This window comes from Meriones unguiculatus, chromosome 5 (genome assembly GCF_030254825.1).
Source record: "Meriones unguiculatus strain TT.TT164.6M chromosome 5, Bangor_MerUng_6.1, whole genome shotgun sequence".
Classification (NCBI taxonomy): domain Eukaryota; kingdom Metazoa; phylum Chordata; class Mammalia; order Rodentia; family Muridae; genus Meriones; species Meriones unguiculatus.
Window position 1 is genome coordinate 131423548 of NC_083353.1, and position 13904 is coordinate 131437451.

Genomic DNA, 13904 nt, shown 5'->3' on the forward strand with positions numbered 1-13904 from the left:
ATAATGCAGTATAAAATATGTTTGATCACACTAATTAGGTGGAACCAACACAATCACTCCATTTCATTTTCCAACACTTACCTCTAGTAATCAGGCTACTCATGAAATGTTTGCAACATTTCTGCTGGCCACAGCTTCCTGTCTACTTACTAGCTCCATACTCCCAACACACACAGAAAAAGTGTCAATGAGAAGCGAGCGTCGTCATTTTGAAGCTCTGGAGCCCTAGGGAATGCTGTCTGAGTTTCTGTGGTTCTCAGGCATCATCACGGGCAGAGGGACAGACACTTACCTTCGTCACCATCATCCCCGAACGGGTAGAAGAGAGCCACCGCGAGGTTGATGAACACAGCCAGGTTGAAGGAGATGCTGCCCCAGACAGAGATGTGTCTGGAGAACCAGAACACAGCGGGGTTGTCTAGAGCAAGAAGCACAGGGCAAGAAAGGTCAGTGTGTGCCACCTTCAATGCACGAGCCCTGCGAGTGCGAGTGTGTGTGCAAGACACACCTGTGACCTGTCACACAAGCACCTCCGAGGTGACTGTCACTCATTTTAGGAAGCGTATTATCACATGGGAAAGGCATCCCTCGGGAGAGCCGGCAAAGCCGATTCTGTGGTAAAGCCCTCGCACCTGAACCACGCAGCCAGCTAGCCTGTTACTCTGCTTATGATATCTTGATATAGGACTGAAACACCGGAAAGGGGGTGGGCGTGGTGGTGATTGCTCCTAACCCCAGCATTTGGGAGGTGAACGCAGGAAGATCAGTAGTTGAAGGCCAGCCTCAGCTACACAGCGAGTTTGAAGCCAGCCTGGGCTACATGAAAGCCTGTCTCTTTTAGCCTGACACAGCCTAAAAGATTAGGGTATCCAGAGTTGGGGCTGGGGCTGGCTCAGCAGCTGAGAGCATGTGCCGCTCCCACGGAAAACCCCAGTTCAGGTCCTGGCACCCACATCACGCAGGTAACAATCTCCTAGGACCCCAGATCCAGCCATGACACCCTTTCTTGGCCTTTGCAGGAGCCACACACAAGTGCAGAAGCCTACAGTAAGTAAATACAGAATTAAAATCAGAATTAGAATTGTAAACCTAACCTATCAGAGTCAGTGGGACAGGCATAGAAAAGCGAAAACCATGTACTTTTTGGCTCTGGCCCAGCCTCTGCCTGGGGCTGCTGCTGGCGAACAGACTGTCCCTTCTGAGTTGGGGTCACTTTCCTCCGCAGCAGGAGAGGTGTGAAGAGAATGGCGTTTCCCTGGGCAGTGATTATGAACTGTAGACACCTGCACCGCCCTCACGCCTTTGTGTGTGCAAGCCCTCCAAATCTCCACATCCAGCTACATCCTGTGATCAGCTGCCCCTAAAATTTACGATACAGTGTCACTGGGAATCATTTTAAGTTGTATTTTTTGACAAAAAATAAAATATTGGAGCGGATGCAGTGACACACACTTGTAATCTCAACACTCCCAGAGGCAGAGGCGGGAGGATCTCTATGCGTTTGAGACTAGCCTGGTCTACAAAGCAACTCCAGGGCAGCCTGGGCTACAGAGAAACCCTGTCTCAAAAAAACAAACAAAAATATGTCACAAGACACAGCTCCTAGAGTTCCAGTTTGTTATTCAATTAACTTTAAATTAATTTGAGCTTGGTGCGCAATTAATTTTTCATGGATAAAATTAATGTTTTTCAGATACCTCAGATAAAATCTGTGAATATTCCACATGTATCAGATGCCGTGTTTTTCTGCCGAGTTCTATGTGGTAGAATTCTAAACAGCAACGGTGTCTTAGGAATCCAAGCCCGACATCATCCTGTACCCAAAGGAGCCTTTGCCCACCGCCACTCCTCTCTAGTCTCTCAGCAAAGAGCCTGGACGCTGAGGGACAGGTGGCAAAGCCCACCTGACTGGGAACGTCTCCCAAACACAGACACAGCCACTACTCAGGGCTTCTCAATCCCTCCTCAATTTCTGCTATCTAGGAAAACACCTTAAAATGACTCCTTACATCTAGGCTTATTTTATGTGCGTGAATGAGTGTTTCACTCACACAAGCGTCTTGTGGATGCTGTGCACACTTGGTACCCTGAGGCCAGAAGAGGGTGTCAGATCTCCTGAAACTGGAGTCAGATGGGCTGCTGTGTGGGTACTGGGACTGGAACCTAGGTCCAGGGGGCTTCTAGACCATCCCCACTCTCATTAAATGATTTACAACTTTAAATTAAGAAAAAAAAAATTCAAACTCAGTGTTTCCAAAGACACTGGAGAGGTGTGTTAGAGAGAGCGGGGTGGGGACATTCGGACTGCAATGTTGGGCGCTCTCTGATTACAGGGGTCTGCAACGTTTTGATTGCTGGATTTCGGGGAGAAAGGAAAGGAGGAAGAAAGAGCAACTCCAGGAGAATGCTGAATAGCACTTGAGAGGTGGAGGCACGATCAGCCAGGCAGAGCCGTCCCTGGATGCAGGGAGAACCTGAGGATGCGGGCTGGGAGACCCTGTCTACACACCAGAGTCCCGGGTGGGGGAGGGGAGACGGGGTGCGAGGGCGCTGATGCTGCCTCCCCCTGCACTGACTGTTGACGACAGCAGGCTCAGCTGCAGCGTCCCCCCCAGCCGCACGCGCCATGGCCCAGCCACAGAAGGGCGCGTGCACCACCTCCGCCTGTGTTTCACACTCACTTCTGATCTTCCGCTGCCACTTCATTTCGTTGTACAGATCTTCTGTTTGCTGGAAGAAGTCATTCACCTTGCTGCCCTGCTCGTCCCTCTCTGTCGTGTTGAACACGCGGGACTTGGACTCCCGAGTGAGGAATTCGCAGATGTTGGGCACGGGGAACACAATCTGCTCCATCGTCCTGTCGTGCCGAACAATCTGGAAACGGATGGCATTTGTTTTCAGCCATTTGCACACCTCAGCTCCAGATTCGATTTTTAACTTCCTTTTTCTTAATTAATAAATTTTGTTCTTTGACAATTTCATGCACGTATATATTAAACATTTTGGTTCCTGCCTCCACCTACTCACACACACACAGATTTTAACTGAAGCCATCTGTGTGCCTCCGGGTTTTGCACTACCCAGAAGCACCTGGTGGGCTCACTAGGGGACACACATCTGGATCCTATGCCTATTTCTCAGTCTTAGGATCGATTCCTTGTTAGCTCTGTCATCCTGACACAGCCCAGAGTCATCTGGCAGGAAAGAATCTGGTGGGGAATCAATCACCTTGATTATTGGCGATACAGGAGGGCCAAGCCCAGCACGCCAGAAGCATCCCTGGGCATGGGGTCCTGGAATTCGTCAGAAAGCTAGCCAAGCAAAGCCCAGAGCACACAGCATTCTTCCGTAGCTTCCCATCAGGGTCCTGCCTTAGTGTCTCCCAATGATACAGAGTATGACCTGGAGACGGAAGCCAAATCAATCCCCCCAACACACACACACACACACACACACACACACACACAGCCTTTTAGAATATTTTATCACAACAGCAGACATGAAAGTAGGACAGTGAGTTTATGAGAGATACTTTGTGAATCCAAAGAGGAAAAAATGAACCAGTGAGGTGATCTTGAACCTAGTACTTAAGGATCTGTGCCCAGTTCTTCCTAAATACATTGTTTCTCCCAGGTAGCAGATGACACAGTTAAGCACTGCGTGTCTCTGTATAGAGCCCTCTATATACAGAGAGGCATTAAAGTGTCCTCCTCCCTACAGTGTGGTGTTCTGAATGAGAACTGTCTCTCATGGTCTCTGGTTGGTGGCACAGTGTTGGGGCTGTGGAACCTCTAGGAGATGCAGGATGCTGGAGCAGGTATGTCACTGGCAGCCGCTTTGAGGATCTGCAGTCTTGCTCCCTGTCTGCTGCCCTCCAGGGCGTGAATAAAGCACGGCCAGCTGCTTTCACGGTCCTGCCATGTGCCTTCCCTGCCCTGTGGACTGCCCCCGCAGGGGGCCTTAAGCCAAAATAAACTCTCTTCCCTAGTTGATTTTGATCCTGGATGGGGAGTTAAGGTGGGTGCCGGGAACTGAACACAGGCCTCTGTGACCACAGTCAGAGCAATGCCGGCCATCTCTCCAGCTCCTGTATGTGCTAATTTAAAAAGTAATTAAAACACCAACTGCACGAACTACTTAGACATATTTGGTATGGTAGGTAACCACATGAAAAGAATCTTAAAAGGGGCCCTTGCTCCAACAATGTCAAGTATTTAAAAAACAAAAAAGAATTCTTAGGGCTTATTAAAGAAATAAAGCTGTGATTAGATAAGCCAAAATATCCAGTCCTTGCATAAAATGACATGTTTAATACTGGCTGTCACACTTCACGAAAGGCAGTGACAGAGCAGAAAACTGCTGCAGGAAATGCGTAACCCAAAGGAAGCCAATTATGGTTAATTTCTCCAGATTATTCAACAAATGCTTATTCGGGCCCCAGCTGAGGAGCACCGTGGAACTGAAGGTGAACAAAACAACAGACCCCCAAGATAGAAGGGGCTGAAGTGAGAAGCCCGGCGGTTCTTCAAACCTTAGAGCCAAAGCCTGTGCAGACGGCTAAAGCAGCTGCCACGTGAAATAAAGATGAGGGTGGGAGTTCAGACCCCACACCCACTGAGTGTGGGTGGGCGTGCCAGCCTCCCTGTAATTCCAGCCTTGGAAAGCCAACCAGCGGCTCCTTGGTGCAAGCTGGTTAGCACAACTGGCCGTGTTAGCAGGCTCTGGGTTCACCTGAGACCCCTGCCCCCGTGACTAAGAATGATGGAGGATGACTCTTGGTATCACCCTTGTCCTCTTTGTGCACATGAACATGACCACATACACATGTGTGCGTGTGCACGCACACACACACACACACACGCACACACGTTAGCTCTAAGCTACCTTCCTGAGGGAACAAACAATGGGCAAAGGTGGATAATGTCTAATGTGTGCCACAGATACACAAATCTCTCCAAAGACCAATTGCTTCACTTGAATATGCTCCCAGCTGAAGAAGCGAGACTCATGGAGGAGCGAAATGAGGTTTGGATCCCAGGGGCTCCTTCCTGGGTGGCGATGTGGCCCGAGCACCGTCCTCCTTCCCAGATCACTAAGCTAAGCACCACAAGCGACCGCTCTCCACAGTACCCACTACTGCAATCATTGTGTCAGGCAAGTCTCACGGCACGCTGTGGCCCTGCTGGTGCTACCCTCATGAGCAGGGCGTCCACTCTTGGCTGAAGTGATAATAATATTTACTAATGCTCAAAGATTTGGCAGAAATAAACAAGAACACAGAAATTGCCCACTGCAGAGCAGTAGTGCCCGTGACATTCTGCTGAAAGCTAAAACCATCCACCGGACTGAATGAGCATGTGGTCATAAATCAGGAACGGAAAGCAGCCACCTCTCCGATCACTTCTGCCTGATTAGCTCTGCCAGGAAGCGTCACAATGATGCCCAGCCAGAATGGACAGCCAGATGGGTCCCCAGGCACACCTCCTGATCTGCCATCCCCAGGCATACCTCCTGATCTGCCATCCGACATCAGATAACATCCCCTTTATGGGACAGGGACAGGGTAGGTGTCCCACAGTGAAGACACAAACAGCTAACTGCTTTGAGTGTGACACCAATACAAGCATTTAATCAGTCCTGTCCCCGTTTTCTATACTTTCACACACTTTCATTTTGCTTTTTTTGAAGCAAGGCCTCACTATGTAGCTCTGGCTGACCTGCCTCTGTCTCCTATGCCCTGGGAGTGAAGATGTGCCACCACGCCTGCCTTCACACTCTGGTGTAGAAGGCCACCACAGTCCTGAAGGGACAGTGTCAAATGATTATCTCATCTAAATACCAGAGCTCTACCTTATTTGATTCTGAGACCCAAACAAGAGAAAAGCTTTTCCCTCTCCATTTCAAAGACTTCAGAGTAGTTCTGGGGAGAGAAAAGACTGCAAGCTGGACAGACTCAGGTTCTGCCCGTGGCTCTCGGGTGTCAGCTTGTGGGACAGGCCTTTCCATTCATATCATCTGGAATTAGTTCACACTTCACAGAAGAGCCACGGAAACAGAGGTGGAAGCCCACCCTTCCCCCGCTGGGCCCTTCCTGGGGGACAGGCAGGTACCTCGATCTGCGCCGTGTGGTTGGCGTAATACTTCAGGGCTTCGTCGCCGTCCTCGGGGTCGGATCCGGGCTTGAGCATCTGCTGCAGCAGCTTATTGTGGCGGGCCAGCTGCAGGAAGAACACAAGGGGTTAACGTCTCCTCGCCAGTCTCCAGGGGCGGGCTTGGGAGGTGCTCGGTCCATTCCCATGTGTCTTCCTAGTCCTGGGCCGACAGTAATCAGCCACATTCAAGGAAGGCACGTCCACATGTGCTAAGAACAAGTAATCATACGTAAGAACCGCCATTGTCATGCGCTGGGAAATCCCTGCCTTCAATGACTGTATGGAGGTGGCGCCCAGGAATGCTGGCCGTGGCATACAGGAAGATGAACCTCCCTGAAGTACCTTAAACTCCACAGGCACGTCAGCCACTGCAGGCAGCGGGAGAAGGCAGGAATCACGGGAAGGCCCCTGCCGCACGGCCAGGGCTTTGTGCTCCAGAAGGCTTTCTCGCACTGCTGTGGTCCCAGCTCCACAGCTGCAGTCTTTATGAACACAGCCTGCATTTACCAGGCTGAAACTGACAGCTAAGGGCACAGATTTCTGTTTCATCGTATTTGACATTGAGCATTTAAAGGCAATAATCTCGTCGTAGATACTTTCTTTCTATGTGAATACATGCTCATGCTGTATGTGTATATGTGTGCCTTGTGTGGACGTCAAAGGCCAACATCAGGTGTGTCTCTGTCACTATCTCATTTTTGAAAGCAGAGTCTCTCTGTATAGAGCTCAGCAACATGGCCAGGCTGGCTGGCCAGAGACCCAGGGATTCTGCTGGGTCTACCTCAGCACCAGGACTGCGGAGCTTTCCGTATGCGCACGGGTCTCTGAATGCAGCCCCTCAGGCACACATGCTGAGCCACTTCCCACCCATCTGTAAGCCCTCTGATGACTCACACGCCTTCTGCCAGTCAGTCGTTGTGACTTTCTTACTTGCAAACGCTGAAGATATTTGTTGGGAAGATATTTGTTGGGTGTTCTCTCGCTTTACAGATAACTAACAACCGGTCCCTTGGAGCACCTTTTTCATAGCAGACTGAGCAATTCCTGAAACCTTGCCGGCCCTAACCCTTTCAAGTGCAAATGTTTGCTTTGCGTCCCAGGCTTCCTGAGGGCTTCCGGTGGCCAGAAGGCTGCTGTCACTAGCCCCTACTCCTGAGGCACCTGTCCCACTCTGCAGGTACAAGACCTCATTTGCTCCTACGGGGCCATCCTAGGGCAGACACTCTCCACACTTCCATTCTATAAATGAGGAAACTGAGGCATGGGAAGAGTGAACTTGCCTACAGTCAGACAGCTGGAAGGAGGCAGAGCCAGGCAGCACGGAACTCAGGCAGTACCTTCACACTCAGTATCTTGCTGTAAACACATCACTGTTATCCACAAAGTCTTCATGTAAATGGGGCCATAGGGAACCAACACAAACCCAAGCCATAATCGAGACCTATAAAATCCAGGCGACATCTACAAAGCACTAACCTGAACAATTAAATGTTCACCCACCAACTCTGGAACAAATCATTTTGAAACAATTATTTCAGAATTGCCTTCCAGGGTCATTTATGGACCATGCCAAAAAAATGATGTCGTGTTTTACTTATGTTTTATATTCAATTAAATGTGAATGATACGCCTTTCATCACCACCGGAGTCATGAAATTTGCTGAGTTGTAGGAGTTCCTAAACGTCTAAATGAATTTAAAAGGGAAATTGCTGCAAACTCGGCAGATTAACAACCGGCAAGAAGCGGCTGGTTCTAGGGGCGAAGCTGACTCACCCAGCAGGAACAGGTGGGAGCTCAGGTAAGGACACACGCCTCGCTTCGTGCCTGAGCCGTGCAGCAGACGCTAGTGGGCGCTGTGCGACCCCTCAGGGGGCAGAGTGCGGGAGGACGCTGGCTCACTGCGTGTGTCCCTACAGCACACTGACCTCCCGGCCTCTCCTTTCTTCCTCTTTTCTGCTCTAGAAGACACGATGGGCAGCTCCACGCTGCCACAACCTCTCCTCACCCGCCATAAGGCCATGAGGTTGTGCATTAAAGCCACAGGCAAAAAACCCCGAAACAGTGAATCAAACATTTCCTCCTCATAAGTTGTCTGCCTCAGCTATTTCATTACAGTGCTGCCAATCTGTTTAACGTAAGTCCGAAGTTGTGTGGCACCTGAGAGATTAGGCATGCCAATTATTACCATAAAACATGGAGATGCGTTAGGGAAGAAGCCAACACTTGGCGTTCAGCAACCCCGAGCTTTCAGTGTCGCTGTAATGGAAACCAAGCGATGGGTATCAGTTTTCCAGAGCTCTGGGCAAGAGCAACAACTAAGGAGCAAAGTGAGAAGTCACCACAGGCCCTGGAAGAGGCTGCCACCCTGGTCACCAGCAGGGCAGTCTCAGCTGTACCATACGGAAATTCCAGGCCACCAGGCTGAGCTAAGCAATCTGGACGTCCAACAGATTGGCAGCGCCAACAGGCCAAGCTCTCACCAAGGCCGGTGCCAGTCGGCATTAACAATAAAGTTCTCTCAGCTTCAGTCCTTACGAAAAACGAGGCTAAGGTAGCTGAGTGTCTAATCAGCTAGTTCTCCTGTTTCCTTCAGCCCTTTCCTGTGAGTCAAACCTTCTCTTCCTCTTCTCGGCTCTCCAGAACCCTCAATTCATCATGTTCTATTTCCAGAGCCCTGGACTCAGCTCCCAGCACCCACAGGGAAGCTCACAACCATCTGTGACTCCAGTCCTGGGGCATCCACACTCTCCTGGCCACAGCTGGGGCACAGGCTGGGCACAGGGAGAGACATGCACCCATTCACATAGGATTCAAAAAGTAAAAAATAGAAATTAACACCAAAGATATATGTACATATACTCAAATACAATATAATACAGACCTTAAACACACATACCATCAGCAGAGTCTTGAAGAATATTGTATATTGTTTTAAGTCAAAAGTTGGGGAATAAAGTCAAACCAGAAAGTTGCTAACTCCAGTAACAGTGATTATGGCATGAAAATGTTTGTTTCACATTTATCTTCCTACCGTTAAAGCTTTTAATGTTCATTTAATTTGACTTCAAGTTAGGATTGAACAAAAAGAAAGCCAGAAATTGTACCAGCATGCTCTTCTATGCTAATTATACCTCAGTACTTCTAATTTTTTTCAGTGTGTGTTCAATTATTATTAATCAGTAAAACTGTGGCACATACTTTGGCTTTCCCCAGATCAAAGAGTGAGCTGAAGTAAGAGGTCACATGACTGCCTTTGCGACGATGCTTTTACAGCAAACATTATTCTCCTCTGAAGCAGGGCAAAGCAGCAGAAGACGTAATGAGATGAGGAAACCCCTCTGCTCTGTAAGATATGGAAGCCCTTTGTCTTCGGAAGACGTGGTCTCCCCGACGCCATTACAGGCAGAACCCAGGTCTAACTGCTGTGGCTGCAGAGAGACACAGGGCGTCCACCATCCTCCTAAGCAAACTGCCAGCCAGGAACGGCTAGAACAGCAGCTCCTCTGTGGCACAAGTGTGAGGATTCACACTGGGTTTGCAGCAGAAAAAGAATCACACAAGAAGCATATGTGACGAGTTTCAAAGAACGGCTCAAACGTCCACAGGGGGAAGGGAGACAGTGGAGGGTGTTACTCTGTGTGCCAAGGGCGGGACCTGTGGGAGCTGAGTCCCGTGAGTGGGCACAGAAAAAGCCATGTCAACGCCCATGTGTGGAGTTCAGAGTCAGCTGAGCTGAACGTGCCCAAACCAAACCAAAGGACCATTTGAATCCTAACCCTGATCAATGAGCTTGGTCTCATTTTAATTCAGATTTTGTACATGTAATCAAGTGGGGCTGTGTACATCATCATATATGTGCATAAACTTTACAGATAAACATATACAACTGCCAATGGATCTTTGAAGAATATCACACTTTTGCTGAGCCCATAATTTAGGACTAAACATGGCAGATCAAAAAATCCCATTGCTATCTTACCCCTGGTACATAAGTGCCGACCCTAATCTATGAATTAGGTTCCTCAAATAAGGGGAAGCCACGGGCTCAGACAGGCCCACAGAGTGCCCGGTGCTGACAGGGTGAGTGACTCTGGTGTGGGGCTAGGCTGGCAAACATGGCAAGAGAGCAGGAGAAACTGGGAGGGGCCAGCCAGGATGCTCCCCCAGCCGGGATGTCCCAGCCTTCCACTGGAGCCTGGCTCTGAGATGCGCTGATCAGGACATCTGGCCACAAGAACCTGGAGGCTGCTGTGAACTGCTGAGTTTGCTTTAAGGGAGCCTGAGAAAGGCCGCACAAACACGGGCTGCGAAGGAACTTGCCTGTGCAAGACCAAACGAACTCTTCACCATCCTTATGTTTTGAAAAGGAAACCATGGATTGAGAGGACCTGCCCAGAGCTCACCCACCACTGCCCACAGAAGCTGCTCTCCCTCCAGAATGGTGGGATGGTGGGGCTCAAATGCTGCTCTATGGGGGGAGGAGGACAGGGGGAGGCAGAGGCAGCTGAGCTCTGCCTCTGCAAGAGCTATCCAGATGCTGAGGAAAGAGCCCATTCCTCCAGCTGGGAGAGCATTCCCGGAGAGAGGGCTGTGGCCTCCCCACTTGCCTTCAGAACCCAGGTGGCAGATTCCAGCACGTGTCTGAGGTTGAGCAAGACACAGGAGTGCTAAGCATCCTTCCCTCAGGAAGAAAATGGCAGTTTTCCAAAGGGAGGGGTGAGAACACCAGAGATGAGTGAGGGGCAAGGAGAGCTGGGAAGGAAAAGGTCCCACATCTCACCAACAGCCCAAATGGGGGTCAGAAAAGAGAGGTCACCTTCTTCCTTACAATCCAATCATACCTGCTCTCTAGTCCAAACTGTTATTGTATTGTCTAGAATGTATTTTTGATTGAAACTGGACCACAGAGAGAAACAGTGTTTTCTTTACATCCTAACCACAGCAGGGTTGGCGGAGGGGACCCCAAAGTGCCAAAATCTCCTCTATGGCTTCTCCCCACTATTAGGTTTAGCTACACTTCACTCAATTCCCTCCATTCAGATACGACCCAGCCTAGGCTAGCTCATCACACCACACGGCCGGCCTGGACTCGAGGCCAGCCTCCCATCTCTTGCTTCCAGAGCTCGGGCGTACAGTCTGGGACCACCAGAACCCGCTGCTCTGCAGGCTCTGTACCACGGGTTTGGAAAACATTCTTTGTTTTATGTATCGAATATTTAAATAAATCCACCGTGGTTCTTAGAGATCTGCTAATTATTTCCGTAGCAGTGGCCAAATTAAGACAATGTGCAAAAGCAACAAGGAACTGAGCGGAGTTAATTATTGAAAGTGAAAGCTCTTGATTTTCTGATATTCTGCACTCATACTGCTGAAGTCAGTCTTAAAAGTCAGTTTCGAAAAATCCTTTAATAACAATCTAAGGAAACGGCTTAAGCAAGACAAACACCAAGTAAACACATGCATGTGCAGGCACACCTGCACATACACTACCACATGTACAGCATGCGTACACATACACTACCCACAGATGCCCACACCCACACATGCGATGCCCACTCTATGCATGGACACATGCACCACACACGCCCAAGCACCACATACACATATGTGCTAACACACACACACACACACACACACACACACACACAGAATGGCCCAGCAGGACAAAGTACGTCAGAGCTCTCCCTCTGGTGTGGTTCTGAGGACGGGAAACAGCTCCCCCACAGCTGCTCACACCTGACAGAAGGCAGCAGCCTGTATCCCTTCCTCCTGACTCAGGAACCCAGTGACACTCCATCACGTGACCTAGTGACCTAAATAACATCTGCCAAACTCTCTCCAGACAGTCCACATCGTCACCAGGAACAATTTGGATTCTTCACCAAAAATCCACATTTTTAAAAAAAATCGAATAAACTTTTCTAAGGAGTTGTCCCTTTCAAACAGGAGAAAATGTAAACCCATGAAGATCTTTAATAACAGGTGAGCTGAACACCTTTTCAAAAGGGGATTGGGACTGGGGTCAGACACGTGAGATGTGCTTAAGAAAACACTTGGCACCCAATCCTTGTACACAGCCTATCTCTCACCACTGTGCTCTCAGGGGAAGATTCCTGCATTAAAGCGGCTAAAACTACTCCAACATCATTGACACAATAATTATCTTATAAAAAGTTTTCTAGACTGTATGTAATATACAGTTGATATTGATTCAATAATAAAATCATTTTTATATCTGAAAAGATGAACAGAATCACCTCCTAACAGGCATTTCTCTACAACTCCCTCTCATACACCTGTTCTTTCCCTCTCTTCCTTTTCCTTCCTTCCTTCCTTCCTTCCTTCCTTCCTTCCTTCCTAACAGGTCACAACAGTTTCTCTGACTCCAAACTCTCAGAAGCCATTTACTCAAAATTTTATAAAATCTGTCACTTCAGTGATAAATTCTTAGTGTTTTAAATTTTTCATCATTAGAAAAATTAAAGTTAAAGTTTAATGTTCTGGAGCATTGGCATAAAAACATAAATCACTATTGTCTAAATGACTAAAATTACATGAAAAACACAGTATGTATGGAGGGTATCTTATCCAACTTCAGTACCCTTCAAAAATATCCTAAATTTGCCCTATGGAAACACTCAAAATATTTTAGGACGAGAAGGCAGGGAAAGAAACGAATTCTGCACATTAAGCGGGCTTATCCCAAACACGGGTACCATTACCTCGGCAGTCCTAGGGCACAGCCAGGGTTTCTGCTGTTGATCTGTGGCGTTTATGACACAGACATGTGCCCTCTAACTTGCATCTTCGGACGTAACTGAGGAGAGGCAGGGATATAATTTCTGGGTTCCCTTCTTTCTACACAGGAAGTGATGTGTTTTCTTCAGAACCAGACAAGAGAGGCCACCATGACCTGAGCTTCTCCTGCAACCATCCAGAAAGAAGTGGGGGAGCCACGCCCACCCCCCATGGCCCTCCTCCTCCAGGTTGCTCAAACACGGCCTGGGAAATAGGGACAGACCACAGGGAGATTTCCCCATCATTACCCAGATGCTGACACAGCTGCTAGTGCCGCCTCATCCAGAACATGAGTTCTAGAAAGGTAGCCCTTTCGGGTTATTTCCTGCTATTCCTGTCACAGCCAAATGTGTGTCCAGCACACAATGGATGCTTGTATTTGCCAGAAGAGAGGTAGAGTCATAAGCTGCTGGACAATGGATGCCAGGTGACTACATAGCATAATTTTGTTTCATTATTTGGCAATTCAACTTTAAAATGACCCACATGTCTAACTTTCCAAAAGACTACTTTTTAGAAAAGGATGAATTGACTTATTCTATGTAAACTTTAGAAAGTATTTTGATTCCTGTTTCTAGCATCAAACAGTAACTCTTTACAATGATAAAGAAACTTGTATTGAAAAGTATTATTGTCTTTAAAAACTCACTTATGTTATTGTAAGCATGGTTTTTGTTTTAATCCCAGGTATGGGACTGATTCAGATGGCCCACAGCAGCAGACTATTTGCCTTGTGCTGGCTCTGAGAGGAGCTCTTTGCCAGCTGCAGATAGATTAATTCTGGGGACTCTGGAGAGAGAAGAAATGCCAGAGCCCAGAGAGAGAAAGGGGGCTCTGTGGAAGAAGAGGTTGCTGCTGCTCCGGCTGCTGTTCCTGGTTGCTGTTGATGCAGTGAGACAAGGAGAACGTGGAGAGCTCCTGAAACAAAGATTGGACTGGCTCCAAGGAACCCT

General features: G+C 48.5%; 1 protein-coding gene across 6 annotated transcripts in view; it reads right to left on the bottom strand.

Annotated features, from left to right (window-relative positions):
* Itpr2 (inositol 1,4,5-trisphosphate receptor type 2) overlaps positions 1-13904 on the bottom strand; it is a 323374-nt gene that overhangs the window by 73869 nt on the left and 235601 nt on the right. For all 6 annotated transcript variants that reach the window (XM_060384487.1, XM_060384484.1, XM_060384490.1 and 3 more), the window contains 3 exons: positions 6111-6218; positions 2682-2874; positions 293-418 (listed from right to left, as the gene is read on the bottom strand). In XM_060384487.1, the coding sequence (XP_060240470.1) occupies positions 293-418; positions 2682-2874; positions 6111-6218 (427 nt within the window). The remainder of the gene's footprint in view (positions 1-292; positions 419-2681; positions 2875-6110; positions 6219-13904) is intronic.